The sequence below is a fragment of the Rattus norvegicus genome, chromosome 9 (genome assembly GCF_036323735.1).
Source record: "Rattus norvegicus strain BN/NHsdMcwi chromosome 9, GRCr8, whole genome shotgun sequence".
NCBI classification, from domain to species: Eukaryota; Metazoa; Chordata; class Mammalia; order Rodentia; family Muridae; genus Rattus; species Rattus norvegicus.
The window spans coordinates 94330368-94354748 of NC_086027.1; the positions used below are offsets into that span (position 1 = coordinate 94330368).

Sequence of the window (24381 nt, forward strand, 5' to 3'; positions counted from 1 at the left end):
TCGGTTTGGTCCCCAGCTCCGAAAAAAAAAAAAAAAAGAAAAGAAAAAAAGAAAATTCCATGCATGTAAACAACGTGATCATGCCTTACCTCCAGGTCCCCTTCCTTTCCCACGTCATGTTTGTCTGTCTGTCTTGTCTGTCTTTCCCTCCCTCCCCACTCCTCTCTGGGTACCCAGTGAGTCCAGTTAAAGCCGCCAGCCAGAATGGAACGTTGGCCGACCTTGGCTTGACCATGTGCAGATACCATAGCTGTGTGAGCTCATGAGCACCATGGCTGTGTCGTGTCTGCAAGACAACATTTCACAGCCTTCCTCCTCCTCATGCTCTTGTCTCTTACAAGTCTTCTCTCCCTTTCTTCTAAGCTGTTTCTTGAACCTTGGTTACGGTGGAGGTGGTTGCATGTCTGGATTGGGATTCACAGTCACTTACTCTAATAGCTTCGACTCGTTGAGTCTCTGCATTAGCTGCTGACCACGGCAGAGGGAAGCATCTCTGGCCAAGGTTAAGGACAGGACTAACAGACATTCTTAGAAGACAATTTGGCAGTAGTAGTATGTCCCCTGTCCCCGCTCTTCCCCCAATGCCTCTCTAGGGCCTGTGGCCAGAGAGATTATTAGATCTCCTAGAACAGCAATTACAGATAGTTGTGAGTGTTATGTGGGTGCTAGAAACCAAAGCATGCTAGAACCATGTTCCTTCAAGAGCAACAAATGCTCTTAACTGGTGAGCCATCTCTCTAGCCCCGGAAACCAGTGTTTATTCTGAAAGAGGAAGGAAACGGAAAAATATCAACTTTACTGATTTACAAAGAAAGTTAAAACTGCCTGATGAACTCTGAAATCCATTTACTGGCTTGGAGATGATGACACATCCCTTTAATTCCAGTACTCAGGAGGCAGAGGCACGGGAATCTCTGAGTTTGAGGTCAGCAGAGAAACCCTGCCTCGAAAACTTTCCTGTCCCGGGGGCTGAGCTGAGGAGCACGGAAACCAGGAGCTCAGTGGCCTCCCTGCACGTCTAGATTGAGAATGCCTTTGGGTGGAGCCAGCATCAGACATTGTGGTCTCTGGGGCCCTCCCTGCATGTGCCCTGACCACTCTGCCTGTGTTAGTTTCTTTAAATGGACCGGTTACTACCACAAACTAGGGCTGTGCTTTCCCAGTGCATGCCGAGTTTGCCAAGTGTCCCATGTCAGGGTGAAGCTGTGAGTCTGTGAGTGGCTTGCCTGTCCATGTGCTTCTTGAAATGCTCAAGAGCCAGTGACTCTTCTCCTCACTGTCACCATCTTCAGACAGGACAAGGGCCATGACTCACCATCTGAAGGCGCTTGCAGCTTTCCTTTCATTTCCTCTTCTTTCCACATCCTGGCCTAAGCCTGTCTTCACTCTGGTCTGATTCCCAGCCATCTGCCTTCCCAGCCTGCGTGCATATGGACCACAGACCTTCTTCTCAGTGGGAATGGACCATGCAGGCGTATGGTCACTTACTATTTAACTGAAGGAACGTTCTATTTTTTTTTTAAATTAACTTTTATTTGTTTTTATAGTTATGTGTATTTTGTCTTCATGTATGTCTGTACACCACATGTACAATGCACACAGAAGTCAGAAGAGGGTGTCATATCCCCTGGGACTAGAGTGACAGATGGCTGTGACCCACCATGTGGGTTCTGGGAATCGAACCTGGGTCCTGAAAGAACAGCCAGTGCTCTTGATCACTGAACCATCTCCCCTGCAGTTGAAGGGCTGGCAAGATGGCTCAGTGGGTAAAAGTGCTTGCTGCCAAAGCTAACAAACTGAGTTCTGTCTTGGGACTCAGTGCAAGGAAAGAAAGGAATTACAGCTAGGCAAGGAGAAGCTTCAAGTGCTGGTCTTGAACCTCTGGTTTCCCTTAGTGCTGGTCAGCAGGCTGCAGGCCAGTGGGAGGGGCAGGGCTCTGGTATCGGGATCCATAGCTCTTCTTGTTGTTAGCTCTTTTGCAGTCTCAGGTCAGACATAGCCAGTGTTAGAGCTTCTGTATGGGTCAAGGAAGCTGGGGTCTCTTTACCCTTAACCTGCCAGTGATGAGGCTCTTGACCTGGGGTCTAAAGAACCTTGGCCTGAAGATGTGACAGCCAGCCACCTGCGGCTTCTCCAGTAGCCAGGGCCTGCAGTTTCTCTCCCTGGCTTCTTAGCCTCTACTGTTCCATTTCAGCTCTCGGCCCTCTCTGGTCATTTCTCGTATGCTATCTTCTGTCCTGGACTCCTGACTCTGCAGCTGCTTCCCCTTCACAGCTCAGCCTGCTGACCCCTCAGCCACCAGCACCATGCTGTGCCCTGTTTGCTGTTTTCCTTGACTACAAAAGCCTGTCACTAAGCCCAATGTTGCAATGCCAGAGGAGACAGCACAGGACTATGTCCCAGCAGCACACTAAGGGAGCCTTAGCAGCCTGACCAGAGCTTGTATTCAGCACCTTGTGCTTGGCCATGAAAGGAAGTGTTCCCCTCTGGGCTGGGTGAAAATAAGTGCAGGGTCTTCTGGAAGTCCTTGGGGCTTGGTATAGCAGAAAGTCTAGTACCATGGTAGGGGTGGAACAGTGCTTTCATAGGGGTCACATATCAGATATTTATGTCATGATTGATAACAGCAAAATTCCATTTATGGAGAAGAAGCAATGAAAATAATCTTACGGTTGAGGGTCACAGTATGAGGAACTATTAAAGGGTCGCAGCATTAGGAAGGTTGAGAGCCACTGCTCTAGTACAAGCTGTCTGGAACAGCACTAGCTAAGGCCATGCCTCCAGGAGCTGGGCAGTTCCCTCTGACCATCCTGTAGTTTCTTGGGGAATGTGAGGAATGACCCTGACAACAGCACTGGCATAAGTAAAGTCTGCCTAGCTCTCTAAATGATCTGGCACAAGGGAGAATCTAATAGCCATCTAGGGAGGGGAGTCACATTGCCTATTCTCCACAATCTGCTTTTTGCAGGAAAATATATAAGTACTTACAGGAAGTCTGTAAAGAACTTCTGACTAACAAGGAAGTGATTTCTCCCTGCTTGGGGGAGGCCTTGTCTTTCTGTTTGAGGAGCTGAGATTGATGGTGCTGCCCTTACACTCCAGTCTGCACCTTGTGTGGATTACACAGAGCTGTTCCAAGGCAAGTTCCTTGCCCTCTGACCTTTTAGTCACTTCTGGTCCCTGCAAGCTTCCAAGTCACCCCCGGTTCTGTATATTACTATACATTGCTAGGTCTCAGTTCTGCTATAGCATCATTAACAGCACCTCCATATTTCTTGCCATTTTTTGTTTAGAATTCAGTGTGGGGTGGGGAGGATGAGCAATTCAAGCACCTGAAGCAGACTTGACATCAGAAACATGAGGTTTCTACTTGTTACTAAACTGGTCCAGTTATCACTCTGGCCCTCCTGAAGCTGAAAACATTTTTGTAAATGAGGAAACTGACGTAGCAACCGCACCACCATAAGCCCTTAAGGATTCAGAGCCCGCTTACAGCCCAGGCGTGGACACAGGCTCAGAAGAAAGCTACTACAAATGGAGGCAGGGCCCTTTGCATTGGGTCACCTGCCGATCCCAGCGCAGAGCCTGGTCACCTTGGTCACCCGGCAAACTCTCCCATGTGGAGGGCTTTGCTGTGCGTTTGCAAAGAGTGGTGTTTACAGCTCAGCCTGCAGAAAAGCTGTCTCAGGTTCAGACGCTCGTCAAACTCTAATTCTTTCAAACAGCCAGCACACTAGAGACTCTCGCTTGTCTTACGGGAAACCACTTGGGTCCATTCTGTGGCCTGCACTCTATCTGGAAGAATCTGAGTTTTCAAATGCATTGAGCGGTCAACCTTCGTTCTGTTTCCAGGCTTAGAATCTGGTTTGTCTGGAGTATTATGTATCTAAAGCCTCCAGTTAAGAATCTTGTAGTGTCATAAGATCATGGACGGCTATGGGGAAGCCTCCTCTTAGAGCATCTAAATTCATCTCAGCTCAAGGGCTTTTTTTTTTTTTTAAGGTATTCTTAATTCTTGGAGTTAATTGTTATCACTGTGCTCCCGTAACCTGATAAATTCTCCTCCAGAATATAAAGGCAGTAATTTTAGTAAAATTCCTCCAACAATGGAATTTAAGACCCACCCTAAAGAAGCATTTATTCTCCAAGCATTTCCTTATTCAGTGCGCCCTTCTTTCCCAAAGTGGATTTTCGAGCATTCTCTCTTTTCTTGTGCCTTTCATGAGTCGCTCAGAGAAGCTCACCAGGTAACCAATCCGCATGGATGCATCTAGCTATGAGCTCAAGTTCCCAGGAAGAAGCCGCAGCTGGGTTAAAGGTTTTACAAGGTTGATTAACTGATTAGACTTTTGTGGTTGTGAAGAGTTGGAATGTTGCAGATCTAGAGCACAATGATCTGCGTCTTTAGCCTCCTTCCTACCTATTCAGTGCCCATGTGTGTGTCGACTATAACATCAAACCTAACAGCGAAATCCTTTTGGAGCTGTAGCTCCCATCAGCCCCAAGATAAGAACGTCGTCAGAATGTCTGGGACCTACAGCAGAGTCGCTGTAACCCACTTCCATGTATTTGAAAAATGCCTTGATATATGACTTTGTTTTGTTTGACAAGTATAAAAATCTCATACCCATGTAGCAAGCATGGGACTTGGGGCTTCTGATTGCCTGAGCACCTCACTCTTATCTCAAAAGTCAAACCCTTATCCCTGTGAGGTGAGGTGTGGCCTGCCCTCCCTCGAGTGGGACCAGCACGGCGCTTCCCTTCTAAATGCTGATGAACCACTGTGGGCAGCACGTGGCGAGAGGCAGCGCCGTGTGTGCACTCACCACCTTACGTGCCTGGTGCATAAAGTCCATATTCCAGTTCGTTTCCATGCACTTGACACTCAAAAAAAAAAAAAAGTGGCACGAGTGCCGCTGTCATCAAAAGCTGTGTCTTGTACAGGCTCTAGGTCTTCGAGCATGTGATAGGTTCCTCTGTAGCCTGCAGACTCAGGCTCCTCTGCCAGCACTAGCTTCTAGAACATGCCGGAACTGTGGTCAGCTCTGGGTTCGTTTGCCTGTTAATGGGAAATTATATTTCCCTCCCTTTGTTCTCCCCAGCTCCTTTCCACTGCCATTCCCATTCGAGATCCACCCCATCTGCCTCTCCATAGAGGATAGGTGCCTAAGAAATAATAGTAAAATGAAATGAAATTTAACCAAAACAAACAAATCAGAATGGAACAACACAGCCAGACGAGGAGGCAAGCTGAAGGAAGAACATAGATGCAGAGACAGAGACACGCACGCCATAAACCGCAAAACCAGAGCCATGACGTCTGTGCAGGGGCCCTGTAAGGTTAGACACAACAACAAAAATGTGCCAGACATTAGCGTCTGACCTAACACTGACACAAAGAACCACTGAGTTCGTTTGTGTTGGACATGGGACCCGCCCTTAAGAGCCTTGGTGTTTTTCCACTGAGACTCCCTTGGAGAACACGCATTTTTATGGCTGTCTACTGGAGATAGCTTCTGAGTTAGGGATCGGGGCATGTGTCCATTTCTCATTTCAGTTCCAGGATCTACCTGGTCAGTCCCATGCATGGCGCCCAGGTCTCTGCCACCTCACGTGTGCGTCCACCCTGTTGTGTCTAGAGAGCCTTATTTCTTTGGCCTCCTCCGTCCCCTCCGGTTCTCACACTCCTTCTTTCCATCTCCTCATCGAGCAGGGTTCCCTGAGCCCAGAGGACAAGCGTCTGGTGGAGATGCAGACACCCTTTTCGGGCCGAGTGTTCCAAAGTCTTCCACCCTGCATGCGGTCAGGGTGTGGGTCTCCATGGAGGCTGACAGGTCGTGATCCTAACTGGTCTTTCTGGATCTGAGTTACCTCACTCAGAATGACTCTTTTTTTTCTAGTTCCAGCCACTTACCTTCAAATTTCATGTTTCAGGAACTAAGTATTGTTCTGTGATGTAAATCTACCACATTTTGTTTATTCATCCGTTGTGGGACATCTGCATTGTTTCCAGTTTCTGGCTATTATGACTGGAGCAGCAATGACCATGGTTGAGCAGGTGCCTCTGTGGTGATGAGGGATCTTTGGGCATATGCCCAGAACGGGTATAGCTGGAGCTCAAGGCAGATCACTTCCCAGATTTCTGAAGAATTACCACATTGCATTCCCACTAGCAGTAGATGAGAGCCCCGTACTCCACATCCCCACCAGCAGGAGATGTCATTTGTTTTACTCATTGATTTTGACTCTTCTGACCGGTGTGAGGTGGAATCTCAGTTTTGATTTGCATTTCCCTGATGGCTAAAGATGTTGAACACTTCTTTTAAGTGTTTTTCGGCCATTTGAGTTTTCTCTTTTGAGAATTCTCTATTTAGATCTGTATCTTATTTATTTATTTATTTATTTGGTCAGTTGGTTCTCATTTTTCAAGAGGGTTTCTTCTCTGTGTAGCTGTGGGTGTTCTGAAACTCACCAGGCTGGCCTTGAACTCACAAAGATTTGTTTGCCTTTGCCCTCCAAATCCTGCGATTAAAAGTGTGTACAACCACTGCCTGGCTGTACCCCATTTTTTAAATGGGTTGTTTTCTTGGTGTCCAGTTTTTTCCTCTTTTTTTTTTTTTTCCTCTGAGCTGGGGACCGAACCCAGGGCCTTGCGCTTGCTAGGCAAGTGCTCTACCACTGAGCTAAATCCCCAACCCCCCCTTTTTTTTAATCAGATAGCTTTTTATTGAAATATTTTCTTGTTGCTTCTTAACTAGCTGGGCACTCCACTGCACCACTGTTGATGTCATCTATGATGTCGTGAGGGTGGCAGCCATCCACATTGCAACCCACATACTATGCAGTACCCAGGATCTCCTTGATAGTTCCAGAAAGTTTTCTGGCCAAAGACTGGTATCTCTTCTGCAGAACTTAAGAAGTATCCTCAGTTTATAAGTCAGGAGGCAGCTAGGTGATTCCATTTACTAGATGAAAAAACTGAGGCATCCAGAAGAATCGCATCTTCCTGAATTAAAACCCCTAAACCAAGACCATTTTGCATGAACATGAGGTTCCTAAGAACACAGATAGTATTTGATTTCATGTTGTAGCAGAGAAACTGAGGCAGGAAAGCCGGAAAGCCACCTCTCTGCATTGTAAGTCATCCACGAGCCCCTGGTTCTTTCTCTTATGCTCATATCATTGAGCTGCAACTTGAGCTAACTCACCTTGATGTGGTATGTACATTAGTCACCAAATGCAGAAACTGGCCTGCTCTAGAAGGTTGGAGAACCTATCAATTAGCAAAGCCTAATTACAAAACACTTTCAGGGCTGGGGATGTAGCTTGCTTGGTAGAATTCTTGTGTAATGTGCGCAAAGCCATGGGTTCAAACCCCAACACCACATAAGCCAGGCACAGTGGTGGACACCTCTGATCTTTGCACATCCCTCTGTGGAGGCAGGGGGATCAAGGCCAACCTAGGCTATGTGAAGCCTTGTCTTTAAAGGGGTGAGGGGAGGCTGGAGAGATGACTCAGGAAAAATGCTTATCGATTGCTCTTACAGAGTACCTGAGTTGAATGCCTAGCTCTCAAACAAGGCAGTGTAGTTCCCAACCACAAGTAACTCCAGCTCAAAGAGATCCCACAGGCACCCACACTCACATAAACATACAGATGTGTACATGCATGCATGCCCATTCCCTCCCCCCCACACACACACACACTCTCTCAAGTTTTTAAAGTACTTTCAGTCTTTAAAAAAAGCTTTTAACTTGTTAATTTAAAAAACCAAAATTGACTGAACATTTAAGTGACTCTTACTAGCTTGTCATGCAGTCATTTGCAGTTCAGGAGTACTGTTGGCAAGTTGGGGTACTTATAGGTTGATTTGCAAGTGAATGGATATTACATATGTTCTTGTTGTCCCGGGTAACGCAATACCTCTGCAGGTATTGACTGAGGTCAGCCACTGAGTTTCTTTCTCTGTGAGATGGAATGTGGACTTTGGTTGTTTCTTAGTGTTTCATTTTCCCTCTTGGCGGGGAAGTGGTGTGTTACCAATACCTCATGAAACTGTGATTCACATGCCCATTTCCAGCTGGGGCCTCCAAGGCTCGTTCCCTGGAGAGGAGGTGAAATACTACCTGGCCCAAATGCCTGCCACTCACCAGACCGCAGAGCTCGCCGCCTGGGTTCCCAAGGAGCAGTCACTTTCCTGAAACAATCACAGAATGTACACATGCTATTTGATCCCCGAGGGGTTGCTCTCTTAGTAAACTCAGCTCCAAGCCAAGCAACAGCATAAATCTCACTCCTCCCAGAGGTGACCTCGGGCCAGGGGCTTGTGGATAGCATTGCCTTTGGGGAACTCGAGTGAAATTTCAGGATGACAGGTCCTCTGGTGCCTGTACCTGCCCTTGCCGTGAAGAATGGATCTAGGCCTGGGCTTAGCTCACAGCTGTGACGAGAATCTGTTTTCTGGGTTGGACAGACATGGATTCTCCACCTGTTACAGACAAAAATAGGAAAGAGAAAAGAATGAACCCGTGGATTCGGGCTGTAGTCTTGGGCTTCCCTCCTTCCCTCACTGCCCCATGGAGCAGTCACAGGCAGATGCCAGGGATCCTGGGTCCTTAAGAGACCCAGGCAGTTCCCACTGTGCATCCTCAGAAGCAGGCTTTTCTACGGGGCATTATGGACTGAATTAGAAAGCCTGACAGAAAGGACCTGCCCAGCCTGAAGGCCAGACACAAGGCTAGGCTGTCACTGTGAGCTTTGTACTCTCCAGGCCTGTGTTTCTTCCTCAGGCAAACAGGTAGATTAGAGGACTCCCCACTGAGTCACATGAGGTAAGGAACAAAGTGCTAAGGAAATTTGAGGTGACCTCCTTAATGGTTCTCAAATAAATGGGTGTCCACTCAGTGCTTTCAGGTGGGAGCTGATGGAGCGGTGGCTCCTCAGCAGCCCACACGTGACTGAAGCAGTGCTGTTAATGGCTAGATCTGGAACCCGCCTTGGTGCTGGGTGCTGCTTCCGGCCTGCCTTTAGGGATCACCTAGAAAGGCAGAATCCCTGCTCTTCCCTGCTGACAGCTCTAGCAATGGCAGACAGCACTGGCTGTGCAGCACACAGTTCAGGACAGGCGGCCTCACTGCAGCCCCAGCCCAGCCTTAGAACCACATATGACCCTTCATCTGTTTTAGGAGCTGATTTACCAGAGAACAGGATGCCTGCAGTGTTAGTCATTAACAGAGAGGTTTGAGGGAAGGGAAGGTTTGCTTTGGCTCCTGGTTTCAAAGTTTCCATTGCTTTGGGCCTGAGGTGTGCAGAATAGCATCCCAGTGGGAGGCTGCTTCCCTCGTGCCCTCCAAAAAAAGACAGCAAGGAAGGACCAGAGCAAAGCAGCACCCCAGGGCCCTCCTCCCTCCAAGGAGGCCCTAGCCCTCCGTTCTAAAGTTCCCGAACCTCTCCAAATAACATCTCCAGCACATGGTTCAGGCTCTCAGTCCAACAACAACCCAAAATGGCTTTAATGAGCTCAGGGGACCCATGTTTTCAGAGCAGTGCTGCGTTTTCTTGTTGGAATGTTGAGGGGAACCAAGTCCAGCCATTAGGCTGTTAAATGTGTAAGGAATCAACAGTGGATTGATTGGCCTCTCTCAGGGAGCATTGTCACCAGGGGTCCAGGTGCCAGGAGGCTGGGGGCTGCCCACTAAGGCTACACCACACTGGCTTATCCTTGCCCCGCTCCCTCTCAGAGCCATGCTCTGTGCCATTGAACCTATAAGGGATCATCTGATGTGGACGAAGCTCTTGGCAGAAAATGAAAAAGTGTACCATACACTTGCCCTCTTCATTTACAGCCTAGTGAGAGCCTCAGTCAGCCCTGGGTGTCCACAGATTCTGTACCTGAGGATTCAGCCAATCACAGGTCAGAGATTCATGGGGGAGATCTGCATTTTGTACCGAACACATAAAGACAATTTCTTTCCTTATCCCTAGGCAATATAGTTTCTGTTTACCGTATCTCTTACAATATTCTTTTGTCAAAAATTGGTTGGAAGATAGCCAGGCACAACGATGTGACTTGGTAATCACAGCTGTTTGGAAGGATCAGTTGAGCCCAAGAGTTCATGACTAGGCTGGGCGACATAGGGAAGTTCCAGACACAAACAGAAAAACAGTCGAGAACGTTCATGTAGGTCTGTTTCGGAGTCTCTTCTGTTTTGTTAATTCCCTCTGTCCCTCTGCCAGCAACACATAGTGTGGACTACTCTGGCTGTACAGTAACTCAGAAAATCAGAGTCCTCCTCTCGTGTTCTACTTCAGAACTGTCCTAGCCTGTGGCTCATCTGCTCTTTCTAGAGATAAGGCACTTGGCCACGACACCTGCTAAGAGTGAAATCTTGGGGGTTTTTTGGTTTTTTTTTTGTTTGTTTGTTTTTTTGTTTTTGTCTGTTCGTTCGTTTGTTGCTGTGTGAGACGGGGTCTCACTATATAGTCCTGAATGACCTGGAACTCACTGTGTAACCCAGGCTGGCCTTTAACTCATGAAGGAATCACCTACCTTCCTGCTGGGCATTTATTCTAAAATCATCAAACTTTAAGAATTTCAACTGCTCACAGTTGCAGCTGAACAGAACTTGCCAGAAACTCAGTCTGGCCCAGGATGAGCCACACTGTCACACTTTTCCTCCCTGGTAGTTTGTACAAGCAGGCACTCCCAGAATGGAAGGCTAGAGGACTAGAGGCCCGAGGTGGGGACAGGCTGACACAGAAGTGCCTCTGGTGGGGCTTGTGTACCTCTGAGGTAGCCTTGTTGCGAGGGCCTGCCCCTCCACCCTCCTCCTGGTTGGTTTACAGGGATCAGACACTGAAACAAGTCACCTCAGTACCCCTTGAGGACAGACAGACTCAACACCAAACCTTGAACCTTGTAAACGGGTCTAGTCTTTTGGCCTCACTGGGTTCCGGAGGGATGGCCCCCACTATGTAGCTGCAGGAAGATGGTTCCAGTTCCCTACTAGGCTTCCACCAACAGCCCCCCACCCAACTTACTATTGCATGGGAGTGGCAGTCCCTGTTCCTTCTGGTGTCTACTCACTGGGTAGGGAGGAATCTCTCTGCGCTGCCCAACACAGATGTAATGCCCTCTGCTTGGCTTTCTCTGACACAACCCCTAGAGACACAGGTGCTTCGTCGGTCCTGGCGGGCAGAAGCGCTGGCATCCGAGCCCCTCACTGGCACGGTTGGAGGGTCACTGGTCAGTCACACAATACTTTCTAAGGTAGTTATTTTCGAAAACGTGTCTGACCTTCTAGTGTCCTCCTTTCTGGTCCCTTGCCTAGAGCGAGCAGGCTTCAGAGGATTTTGTCTTGGCCATTGACGTTCCGGGTGCTGGCAAGTATGGGGCTCTCCTGGACTCCTAACCAGTCCACTTTCTCCATTTTCCAGGGTCTTGTGTGCTTAGTTTATGTGTAGTGTTCAGGGTTTTAGTTGTACTTGACAACACTCCTGTTGTCGTGTGTGTGTGTGTGTGTGTGTGTGTGTGTGTGTACTGTCAGGGGTGTATCCATAGCCTTCTCCCAGAAGCAAAACCACCTTCTCTTTTTGCTGAGTCTGTGGTCTGTTGTGTGTCTAATCCTTGAAATCCTCCTTGTCGGTGGATGCTGCCCTGACTGTTTCTCTGCACTAAGAGTTTCTTCACCAAATACAGACCTGAGTCCACCATATACAGTTTTTAGGCGCCTTGTTTGACCAGTCCTGTGGCCTTTCATTTTCTTACACTCCCGACGCCTTCTCTCGCTCTTGGCAGGGTAGCTCCTTTGCCACAGGTTGACTTGGGAAGGTGGTGGACCTCAGTCACAGTAGTGTGTGTGCATTTCACTGCAACATTTTCCAAACAGAGTAATGTTCCCTTTATTGTGTGTGTGTGTGTGTGTGTGTGTGTGTGTGTGTGTGTGTGTAAGCACACGTGTGATGTACAGAGGCCAGAGGAAGGAGTGAATGACCTTTATCACTCTACTCTGCATACTTGAGCAGAGTCTCTTCTGATGACCTGGGAACGTAGGGAAGACCAAACTTCTCGTGTACTGCCTCACAGCCCCAACAGGACTTGCATATGCGGAAGTGCTTACTAGTTGTCTGTGACCCAACTGCTTGCTTAGCTTTTCACCAGGTCCCCTCCCCATTAGGCTCTGTATGTGAAAGTGTTTACCAGCTGACTGTGATCTCACTGACGGCCTTTCACATGGTTCTTTGACCTCTCAGAAAGAGATATCCTGGCTGTGACCGCGACCAAGGGGCCCTTTAGACCTCTCCATGTCTCTAGCTATGGAAGCACTTCCTGAGAGCCGGGCTTCCTCAGGGCTTGTCTATAAACAGCTTTTAGATGCCTGATGTAACTGTCATCGCTGAGGCTTACTGCCCCAGTCTGCTAACCTAGGCCTAGTCCTGGAAGCTTGTAACCTCCATACAATCTTTTCAGCCTCCTGCTGAATAAGCTCGCCCCTTCCTACTTTTCTTTCTGAACTCTGGGTGACTGATTCAACTCAGCTGTTCTGGCCCAAACTCCTCTCCACTCTGATTCAGTCCAGCTTCTCTCTCAGCCTCTCCTGTATTGCTCTGCTTGTCTTCAGAATAACTCCATCTGCTCTAATCTCCTGGTCCCTTCTCATTCTCTGGCTTGTTCTGTCTTCCCCTGTGTCTAGCTTGTTCTCTCTTCAACCGTCTCTGTACAACTCTCCTGGTAAAACTGCCTGTCTGCTTCTTCCTGCACTGCTCTATTAAGTAGCTTCCCTTTCCTCTCTCTTCTCATGAGTTGGCATATTCTGTTCTGTCAAATCTTTCTCTGATTCATCACTGTGTCTACCACACAAATTAGACATCACTTTGAAATGTAGGTGCTTCCTTCTACAAACTCACTTCACCTTCATTGTTTGGGATTAAAGGTGAGTACTAAGGGCCTATCTATATTCCAATCAGAGTGATTGAAAGTGTGCCCTAAAATCTGAGCCACACCACAACTAGAAACAGGTTTTTTTCAGTAAATAACACAATCTCAGGGTTCGGAGTGTCATCAAATACCTTTAACAGTTGTCAGCTATGCCCCCTCGTCTTTTAGAGGGATTGTGAGCAGGGACCAGATGCTTTCTGAGACATGGTGGAACTTTATGCTGGCCTTACTTACTTCCTTACTTTACAGCAGGTGCCTGCTCACTCTGGGGAGATTGTAGCTGAGTGGGTGTCAAATTCTCACCCCTGTCTTCTTTGAAACAGGAGGATCATGACATCATGGAGGCTGACTTGGACAAAGATGAACTGATCCAGCCCCAGCTTGGAGAACTCTCAGGCGAGAAGCTTCTAACCACAGAGTACTTGGGAGTAAGTACACATGCCAGAGGTGTCCTAGAACAGGAGGAGGGGCAGATAGACAGGCATAATTTAATGCCTTCAGTACCACAAGGTTCAGTGGATCTTAGCTTTATGAAAAGTTCCTTGTTAGCCAGTTGCTCTCAGTGACCCTGAAGTGCCTTGGGGACCTGTCAGAACTAGGTACACCTGCTGTGTACGGAAGTGGAGCTTGGAGAAAAGGGTACAAACAGGCCTGCCAGGCGCCTCCACAGTGTCTTCAGTGTCATCCACCAGCTGCATCTTGTCGTGTCCATGTGTTACATCAGTCTAGAAGCTTTCAACACATAGGTAGTGGCTGAAGTTCAGTGGACAGGGACAGAGTAGGCTGAAAGCCAGGGTTCTCCTGCATGGGAGAAGGAAGAGGGACCCTTAAGGATAGAAATCAAAGGGCAGAACAGACAGCAGAAAGCCCAATGAATGCAGTGTCTGGGAAACAGATGAGTGGCCAATGGTGTTATTGTCTCCCAGAGGGCCAGAAGCTGTCCAAGAGATCCTTGGTAGCTCTGATGCTTAGCCAGCTCCAGGAGCCACTGGCCAGTGACCAGCCGGCTAAATAGGAAGGAACCAGGCTGCGAGTATAGAGCATGCTCTTAGCACACATGCACCCCTAGGTTGAACTGCCAGCTCCAAAAATAAATAAGTGAGCCATCAAGTAGGAAAGAGCCTAGTGGGAGGAACCTGCCACTTTACCCAGGAAGAAATGGTAGTACCAGGGCCACTGGTGTCTCTGGCTGCCAGAAAGCCTGTGCATAGGCAGCTGGATGCTGACTTGTACACTTTCAGAAGGGAGGAGCAGTTGCCGGGTATGAACCAATCTAGGCTGAAGTTCTGTGCTGACTGGCAGACCATCTTTCCAACAAGCTGTTGGCACTTTGAAAGTAATGTTTAACGGAGCCAGTTATGTGGCTCCTAGAATCTCCAAATAGGTGAGCTGGAAAGGATTGCTGGAGCCGGAGTCTCAGGAAAGGGAAAATGGGCGTGGTCAAGTAGAAGCAGGAAGCACCCATCCATGTCCACTCCCACCCCCAGCTGGGCCCTCATGCCCTCATCAGGAGCTGGTCTCCATGGTAACCCGTTCTTCTCTCTTCACCATCATGTGGAGACCCTCCCGAGGACTGCACGGCAGTCTACACCAGTAGAACCTGAGGTTGAGGGACAGCCAGGGGCCACCTCATCGAACCCTTTGGGTGATGGCAGGGACGTGGGTTTCAAGCTTCAGAAATGCTGGGAAACTACAGGAGTGAGGGTAGAAGGACTCGGTTGAGCTGTATTGTAACAGGGTGGGATGTACTCATTTGGCAGCATGCCTACCTAGCATGCATGAAGCCCTGGGTTCTGTTCTAAACACCACATGTTTGTTGTCCCAGCACAAAGGAGGCAGAAAGATCTGAAGTTCAAAGTTATCTTCAACTACATGTGAATTTCAGACCTGCTCAGGGTACATGAGATGCTACTTCAAAAATATTTTAATAAAACATATCAACTTAGATTCACACTCTGGCTGCTTTGTGAAAAACAGACTTGGGAGCAGGAATGAAAGGAGAGAGAGAAGTTGGTGACTGAAGGAATCCAGAGAGCGCTAGCCACTGTCTCCCAGTTAGGAAAGGTCTGTTGAGCAGTGCCCATCGTTGTCTCCAGAGTGTGTCATGTACCAGAGGGGTTGACTCGGGGACTCTGGTCCTACTCGTCACCGCAGTGGTGCTAGTGAGAGGCTTCTGTTTCCCTGCAGCGCTGGGCCTAAGTCTGCACCTCTGACTCCAGAGCACCCAAACGCCAGCACAGGGATTAGCTGTGACTTGGTCAGACATAAACCTAAAAAGAGCACTCAGTTAATTTTTTGGTCCTCTACATAGTACACTGCTGTGGGCAGGATCTCATGTAGATATAGTAACTGTTTATAACAACAAAACCCGAGGCAGTGTATACTGTGACTGCCAGTTTGGTTGAAGATACTGGTGGGATGCCAAAGACGGCTTTCAATTAGTAAACCAGGTGATGGGCACTCAGAAACGGTTTCATTTCACCATAATCCACACTCAGTGCATGTATGTCCCTTTCACTATAGAGGGAAGGTTTGGGGTCCAGCAGACAAGGTCCACACACTCTCGCTTATCTCTTGGTGTCCATTACAACGTGCGAGCAGTGCACAGTCAGAATGAGGACAGAAAGAATTGCTTATGTAGAGGTGGGGACCAAGGGCGTCCATTTCCCATGGCCACTGAACAAAGGACCACACACTGGCTGGCTTGAAACAGAAATGTATTCTGCCACCGTTTTGGAGGGCGGAGGCTGCCTCCGAAGCTCAGGGGGAGGAGCCTGCCTTGATTCTTGTAGCTCATGGCGTCTGTAGGTGATCCTTGGCTTATGGGCACTTCACTCTGACGTCTGCCTTCTCCTTTTATGTCCTGGCCTGTCTCTTGTAGAGGCACTTGTCACCAGACTTAGGGCTCACTCACCTCAGCAACCCAAGATGGCCCGTTCATTTCAAAGATCCTTAATTCTACTTGCAAATTCTCACATTGCAAATAAAATCCTGTTCACAGGTATCAGGTCAGAGAGAGAGAGAGAGAGAGAGAGAGAGAGAGAGAGAGAGAGAGAGTGTGTGTGTGTGTGTGTGTGTGTGTGTGTGTGTGTGTGTGTTGAGAACTCTTTTGAGCCCCAGCTCAGCATCTCTTCATAGAAACATCTTTATTAAATCACACACACAGCTCTGTATGGAGCAGAGCCATTGTCACCAAGGCCACACGTGCATTGCTAGTGCTTCCACCTTTCAAAACGTCCCTCTAAGCTGCCCACTGTCACCCAGATCTGCGACCTGAAATTACCAGCCTGAGGGGTTTGCCTTTTGTAATCGTGATGCATAAAAGAACTTAATGTCACATCTCATAACTGCCTGTGCCAAATGAGGAAACTAGCTGTATCAGTGACTTTTACTGTGACCAAGTAGCTGACAGACACAGCTAAAGGGAGGAAAGGTTTGGCTTACAGTACAGGAAATATGGTTCACCTTGCCACAGCTTGGTCCACGGCAGCTGCAGCATGGCGCGTTCATGTCGTCATCAGAAACGGCCTGAAGGCAGTTGTCCCTGGGTACCTGCTCTGCTGAGCCATAATGCTGCCTCTGCCCCCCCCCCCCGCCCCCAGAGAGCACACACCTCCTCTGTACCAAAGAGACAGGTCAAGCCAAATGCTGAAGAGGAGAGTAAGTTACTCTTTCGAGCTTACAAGAGAATGTTAGTGCTCACATCCAGCATGCTGCCTGCCCATCATTCTGGTGAAGCAGGAGAATTCTGTACAGACACAGCTGTATCCTTAGTTACTGTTCAGTGGCTATGAAGAGACACCATAACCAAAGATACTCATAAAGGAGAGCATCCAATTGGGGGCTTGTTTACAGTTTCACCACACCAGGAAGCATGCAACAGGCAGGCAGGCATAGTGCTAGAGCAGTATCTAAGAGCTTACATCCTGACCCGCATACAGGAGGCAGAAAGACACTTTGGAAACCCCTAAATCAACCCACTAGCTACCTTCTACTTCTTTTATCAGCCACTTCCCCCACATCTGTATTTCAGGTAACATCCTCTTGACTGCTCAGTAAACTGGGAGTGTGTAGTACAGCTCTCTCTCCTCCAGGAAGGGACCCCAAAGCCAAGAATGCAGTGAAGATATAATATCTGATTCCTGTAGGAAAGACCTCATCATTGATAAAGACAGTATCTGGGACCAATAGAAAAGTCCTGTTAGCTCTCCCACCTGAACACACACACACACACACACACATATGCGTCCAGTAAACACATTGAGTCATAGCCTTACTCTCTGTGACTGTAAAAGGTCATGCCACTCCTTCAGGACGACTTGAATCCATGGTTCTGAACCATGGTCATTCATAGTTAGCACAGAATAAATTATTTCCTTTACATTCACAGACTGGGGTTTTTTTTTAACACCTACATTAGGATGGGTTTGTAATGTTTTCTGTTGAGAGATAACAGATGGCAAAAAACATTTAACGAGTGTGTTTGGACAGAATTCCCGTAGCCCATGAAGTCCCTCCCAACTAGGAATGTCTTCTGATAAGGAAGGTCAGCTTTCACAGTAAGTTTTATCATCGTCTCTATGAAGGAAAGCAGAGAGGTCAGAGATCACTCTTCTTATATTTCTTTTTTTTTTTTTTTTTTTTTGGTTCTTTTTTTTTTGGAGCTTTTTTTTTTGGAGCTGGGGACCGAACCCAGGGCCTTGCGCTCGCTAGGCAAGCGCTCTACCGCTGAGCTAAATCCCCAACCCCTAGAGATCACTCTTACATGTGCTCTTTCTCAAGGGTCTTTAGCTCAGAATACCCTGTATGTCTGAGCGACCTGTTTAGGAACAATGCTCTACCAGCCTCACCTACAAAACTCAGGCGTGCTAGGCTCCTCTGCACACTGAAACTGGAAAACACTCTTGACAACATCGTAAATCCCTACACTAGGAGAGCCAAGTATTTGACCATACCTGACTGAACCAAAGTTTTCTACTACGATCAAATGGGATGGGATTTGAGCTCAGCTCCATGTGTCTTTGGCATATTAAAAATTTGATCGGTCCAGCACCAAGTGACATGAGGTGACGTGACAGGAAGTTGACATGGACAGACAGTAGCATCGACCAAGGTCATGCAGGCAGATGTTCCCCCTCTTGCAGATCTCAGGGCAAAGGCAGCCATATGAACACAGCACTAGGACCTCCCCTAAAGCCTTGGGGCCCAGGTTTCATTGGCTCTGTACCTCTGCCTTGATGTCCTCACTTACATGTTGGTTGTCTTGTCTGTCTGTCATGAGATAACTGACAGCTACTGCTGAGAATCTCTAGTAAAGTCAAGGGACCAGACACATAAGCCAACTACATCCACCCCCAACAGTGCTGTCTTTAAAACTCACTCTGGTGTCCTCCATTTCTAATGAGTCAAAACAAGATCATGTGACCCCAAGCTGCAAGAGAGTCTGTGATGATGGATTTTTTTTTTTTTAAAAGATTTGTTTATGAGGACACTGTCGCTGTCTTCAGACACACCAGAAGAGGGCATTGGATCCAATTACAGATGGTTGTGAGCCCACCATATGGTTACTGGGAATTGAACTCAGGACCTCTGGAAGAGCAGTCAGTGCTCTTAACCACTGAGCCATCTCTCCAGCCTGATGAATTATTTTTAACTAGACACATTACTATGTCAATGTTCTGTTGGTGAAGAAGTGAATAGTAGTCAGCTAACAGGGTCTGTTGCTTCCAAGTTATTTTTTTATGTGTACAGCAATGATGGATGGATGGATGGATGGATGGATGGATGGATGGATGGATAGATGGTGGACAGATGACATTTATGCAGGAGAGAGGTGGTATTTGTGTAGGCATGTGCATACCACTGCACACATGTGGAAGTCAGAGGACAACTTATGAGAGTCATTTCTCTCCTTCTACAACGTGGGTCACGGGATCGAACTCAGGCTGCCAAGCTTGTCACTAGCTGCCTTTACCCACTGGCCTGCCTACCTGCCCTGAAGTATACCTGTATGTTCTTACAGGCATGATGGCACACACCCCAGAACTGAGGAGTTTGAGGCAGGAGGATTGCAAGTTTAAGGAGAGCCTAAACTACATAGATCCTGCCCCTCCCCAACCCACCTTCCAAAACACAAATGAGAGTTGGGGGGTGTAGTTTAGTGGTAGAGCATTTGCCTGGCTTGCACTCAGTCAGGATTTCATGTCTAGCAATGTGAAAAGAGAGGGAAAGAAGGAAGAAAAATGTTCAGGGGGGACATCGTTTAACCTTTTGAGCACTGTTGGTTGTCATTGTTGTTCTGATTCTGTTGTTGTTGCTAATTTCTTGAGGGAGGCTCTCACTATATGGCCCAGGGTGGCCTAGCACTTGAGATCTCTCCAGCCTTGGCCTCCTTAGGGCTGTGAATTCAGGCATGCAACAGCACGTGATCAGCCTTTACCTCTGAATAAGCTGTGTAAGCCATGTGCTGCATTATTTTTTAGCATGGCTAAAAACACATTTGCCATCAGGAGAACCTCCGTTCTGCAAACCCTCCATCTGTAATGCAGATGGAGGCTGTTCTTTTGGGCAAGACTTAGAGCCACACCCTTTGTTACTCACTCTGAAGCTCCTCAGACATTGCTTGGAATTCAACTTGAAGGGTGCTGGCCTGGTGGGTGGACACAGCCCAGGCAAGACCACTGAGAAGTCCTTCAGGTGTCCCCCAAGGCCAGCAGGTAGGAGGGAAACTCTGTCACATAGGATGAATGGTCATTCTGAGTGCCAGATGCCTCGCTGGGCCCTAGTTTCAAACATCTGAAAAGCAAATATAATGATGTATTAGTTGAGCCCCGTAGGGGGCACTGGGAGGCACTAGCTCCACTCAGTAGTTACCAGCAGTACCTCAAACTCCGCTGCAAGGCGCCCTGTTTTGTTCTCCTTTCTCACCCTCTTCAAAGCTTAGAGCAGCTACTGTTCTCAACTCTACTTCTTCCCATGACGCTCTGAGCTTCCTACTGCTCCATGTGATTGTATATGACATTGAAAAGACTCCTCTCTCCTTATAACTTTGGAGTTCTCAAGTAACCTGAAGCATGGACCCTCTTACTTTAGGTGCCCCTATTTTTTGTTTTTCTTTATTATTTGATCTTCTTTATTATTACTAGGTATGGTGTGTGTGTGTGTGTACACTCATATGTATGTGTGTGCATGTGGAGGTCACAGGTTGACACCACATATCACTTGTCTTCCTTTATTGCTCTCCACCTAACACATTAAGGCAGGGTCTCTCACCAGACCTAGAGCTCTGGGATCTGTCTTGTCTACTTATCCTGTTTACCCCAGGCTTCCCCATCTGTACTTCCCAAGCTAAAATGATAAGATAGACACCATGTCTGTCCAGCTTTTGTGTAGGTGCTGGGGATCTGAACTGTGCCCTTGCACCAGCTCAACACTCCCCCCCCCTTGTTTGTTTGTGGTTTCTTGTTATTTGGTTTGGAGGTTTTTTGTGTGTTTGTTTTGTTTTTTGAGACAGGGTTTCTCTGGGTAGACCTGGCTGTCCTGAAACTCACTCTGTAAACCAGGCTGGCCTTGAACTCAGAACTCAGAGATCCACTTGCCTCTGCCTCCCAAGTGCTGGGATTAAACGCTTTCACTGCCACCACCTGGCTTTGCTTTGTTTTGTTTTTAGACAGAGTTTCATGTAGCCCAGGCTGGCCTCTAACTTGCTATGTAACTGAATTCTGATCTTCCAGCCTCCTAAGTCCTAAGAAGAAGGTGCCCTTGAGCCTGGCTTGAATAGCATCTTATCCCAAAGCTTACTCCCCTCTGCTTCCGGTGCGCTCTTAGGGACCCCCTGTCTCAATCCTGTTTCCTCTTTCCACCAGATCATGACCAACACTGGGAAGGCACGGAGGAAAGGGCTGGCCAGTGTGCAGTGGAGTGGGGATGAGCCCCTTCGTCGGCCAGTCACCCCTGGTGGCCACAGGACAGGGTGCCCAGTGTAAGTTCGGGATACAGGAGGCGGGAGTCTGTTTTCTTAAACTTTGTCTTGATTAACTGCTGTGTACCATGCATAATAAAGCATTCACACTGGAAAGCACTCTCTTTATTGTTTATCTCTTGAGGATTATTGGAGGAAAAACAGTTGAGGTTGGTCCCATATCTCCTATACACACTTCACTTTCTTCCATTAGGAGAAAGTGGGTGACTGAAATCCCCAGGCCACCTGCAGAGACTGATGGTGGCCAGGGCCACTACAAAGGAAAGTTACTGAGCAGTGGTGGGTTCACCCAGTTTGCACTCCTACCGTGTCCTTCATTCTGGTGGCTTATCTCTCTCTGCACCACCAGGCCCAGTGCCAGCATTGGAGTGTCACAGCAATATTTTAGATGAGGTTCTCATAGCAACTATGTGCTCTGGGTGAGGCATGCATGAAGCCCTGGGTTCTATCCCCAGCACAGGAAAAAAATAATTAGGGAAAGCAGCCAGGCGCTGTTCATTCTTTGTGGCCTGGCTTCTATCTCTTGACAGAAAAATAAAACTTCATTCAGCCTACCTGGGCTGAGCTGCCAGTCAAGAGTCCCTTCTGGGATCTTCATGACCTGTGTTCTCCTGTTTAGAGACAACTACAAACAGGCATGTGTGAACAGGAGGTCATAGAGAGCTGGCTGAAAGCCTCCAGTTACCCTCTCAGAAAGTACTGGCCTTACCACATTTTAACAGCCACGCCACATTTTCCTCAGCTCCTATCGCTGGACAATTGGATTAGTTCCCATTTTATTTGTGGTAACTTTATGATAAACAGGGAGGCACTTAGCAGCCAATAGGACTGAGATACTGGTCTTTGGGAACCCACGCCATAGCTACCAGGAACACTAAGGCCAGCACCAGCTCTTGCCAAGTGTTGGCACACATCTGGAATCTGCTGTGTGACACCTCATGTCCTCCACCATGGATCAGTGCTCTGAGGTCTGTTTGATTAGTCCCTTGTGCTTCTGTATCAGGTTTTTATTTTTAATTATTGATGCACAAGTTACTATACTGTCCTATTCCTTCTCACACACAACCAACACTTTCCACCTGCAGAAAACTGAGAGAAAATCACACTGAAGAGATGGACCCCAGCGTATACCTCCAACAGATAGCTGTGCCAGATGCCCGATGCAATCAGTGCCCTGTGCATTGAAACGTCACACTGGACCCATAAATATATGCAAACGCTATAATGATTAGCAGGAAATGTATTTTAAAAAGAACAGCCGCGTTACCACGCCTATAAGTTAACAGTAGCGTGAACTGCGTCAGTAAACCATTCTGGAACTTACACTTGCGTCTGCAGGGTTCTTTGTTTGATCTTGAAAATCATGAGAGATATTAGGCCACCTAGTTCATAAACATGATTCATTTGGGATGGAAGCAGGAAGAGGAACTAGGAAATTGCTGTTGGACGTGGGAAAGAAGAAAACAAATCTTTCCAGTTTTTAGAAAATAATTAAAACCCTGGCTTCACAGCAAGACAAGCTTGGTGTAAGGACACTTTAATCAGAAGTGACCATGACTCTTACAAATGTAACACCTGACCAAAGGGCACCATTCATTCCTGGACCAGATGACCCGTTCTGGGGAGAGACCCTTGAACATACGTTTTCAGCATGTGGGCTCAGCTGGCCCCCTGCTGGAGGTCACATCTGGGAGGTGTTTGACCAGGATGGACCTGCCCAGCCAAAAGCTGAATCCATTGTCCACCTTCCATAAAGCAGTGGCCGCCCCCAAGGCCCTCTGCCAGGTAGATTCAGTAGACTTTTTTTTTTTTTCTTTTGAGACAGAGTCTCATTTTGTAGTTCAGGCTGCCCTCAAACTCACTATTTTCCTGACTCAGCCTTCTCAATGATGGGATTACAAGTGTGTACCATCATCTCTAAGTTCAACATTGTTTTCATTTCTATGACCAATGGGGTATAAACTCAGTCTTGGGGACCCAGAAGTAAGTGAGATGTGATTCTGACCCTCAGAAGCACTGTAGCAAGAAAATACATGGAGAGATCCTCTCAGTGGGACATGGTGAGAAGGTGACAATATGCAGAAACCTCCAGCCTCCTGAGGGCCATGAATGACTGGTCAGAATTCCTACCTCTGTGCTTCTTAGATTTACAGTGAGGGAATTTGATTCTCCATTCACAACCACCAGCCCCTGGTAACCCTGCATTGCTTCCAGATAAACCCAGGGTCTTAGCACTCCTGGGGATACTTAGTGAATTTGGGTTTCACAGATTCAAGAAGCTGGCGCTTTCTGGGTCAGTATGTGCAGGGGTATTAGTTATGACATTGACTATGAAAAGTATCTTCATGCCAAATATAGAAGGCTGGCTTCCAAAGTTATGCTAATCAGCACAAACAGTATCGGAACTGTGTAGCAGAATTAAGAACAGCTAGTGACATGGGAAGATCTTCAATGTGACAGTGCGCAGCTGAATGGAAAAGCAGACTGTAAAGTGCACACAGCGTAGAGCCATACTGGCCGTTGGTCCCGGGTTCTTTGGTATATATTCGCCACCACCCCTTCCTTGGGACAAAAGCTAGGTGTGATGGTTTTTTGGAGACAGTCTCACAGTGCAGCCCTGGCTGGCCTGGAACTTCTATGTAGACTAGACTGACCTTGAACTCACAGAGATCTGCCGTAGGGCTCGGCTTAAAGACATGCACCACCAATGAGACAGGGTCTCCTGCAGCTCAGGCTGGCCTGGAACTTGCTATTAACTGAGATGGCACTTCTCTGCCTCCACCAGTGCTAGGATTAGAGTACCAGTGTGCCCGGTTAAGGCAGTGCTGGGATCAAACCCAGGCCTTGCTGAGTGCCTGAAGCCACATTCCCAGCTGCATATTTGCATTTTAAAAACCACCGAGAAGATACCACAGTTAAGCAGTCCCCTGTGGGTGTTGTGGCGGGGACCATTCTATACAACCTTTGTATTATCTAATCTTTCATGGCAAACTGGTTTTATCATCAAGAACAGAAAGGCTGAGGTAAACAGAACTCTACCCTCTCTCAGCCTTGCTGTGGCCGTACCTCCCAGACCTGACTCCTGCACAAACAGGCCTAAGCCTTCTGGATGCTGGAGGCCCTCTGCCCCATCTCCGCACCTAACAGCTCCTTGTACTGTCTCCTCCCCCTCTAGCTCCTCCTTCCTTTAGCCTTTGTACACCAGAGTGTTGTTTGTCCCACTTAGAGCCTCTGGCTACTTCCTCCAGCCTGGATTTCCTCCACTGGCATGCTCAGCCAGTGCCTTCCAGGATCACGGATGACCTAACCATTCCTAACTTGCCCACTGAACTCTCGCAGTTCCTAACCCAACCCCCTCCCGGTGGCTGTCCATCCCCGTCCATCCCTGCCACAGTGGCCTGATCTACCATTATTCCCGTTCCCTCCTAGACGCTATGCTCTGAACAGAGTCTGGAGCCCCAT

At 47.9% G+C, this 24381-nt stretch overlaps 1 protein-coding gene and 1 long non-coding RNA gene across 26 annotated transcripts in view; one reads left to right on the forward strand and one right to left on the reverse strand.

Annotated features, from left to right (window-relative positions):
- The window catches only part of Armc9 (armadillo repeat containing 9), a 126098-nt gene that overhangs the window by 79876 nt on the left and 21841 nt on the right, over nt 1–24381 (forward strand). For 20 of the 21 annotated variants that reach the window (XM_039083408.2, XM_039083409.2, XM_039083412.2 and 17 more), the window contains 2 exons: nt 13262–13366; nt 20804–20919. In XM_039083408.2, the coding sequence (XP_038939336.1) occupies nt 13262–13366; nt 20804–20919 (221 nt within the window). Of the gene's footprint in view, nt 1–13261; nt 13367–20803; nt 21016–24381 lie in introns of those variants that run through there. The other variant, NM_001398575.1, reaches the window with a different exon arrangement.
- LOC102548542 (uncharacterized) overlaps nt 1–24381 on the reverse strand; it is a 96072-nt gene that overhangs the window by 22683 nt on the left and 49008 nt on the right. For 2 of the 5 annotated variants that reach the window (XR_005489273.2, XR_005489272.2), the window contains exons 2-4: nt 19539–19733; nt 13173–15208; nt 1–8489 (exon numbers count right to left, since the gene is read on the reverse strand). The exon at nt 1–8489 is cut by the window's left edge and continues 22683 nt beyond it. This is a non-coding gene — a long non-coding RNA (uncharacterized LOC102548542). The remainder of the gene's footprint in view (nt 8490–13172; nt 15209–19538; nt 19734–24381) is intronic. The other 3 variants (XR_010055047.1, XR_010055048.1, XR_005489274.2) reach the window with 3 other exon arrangements.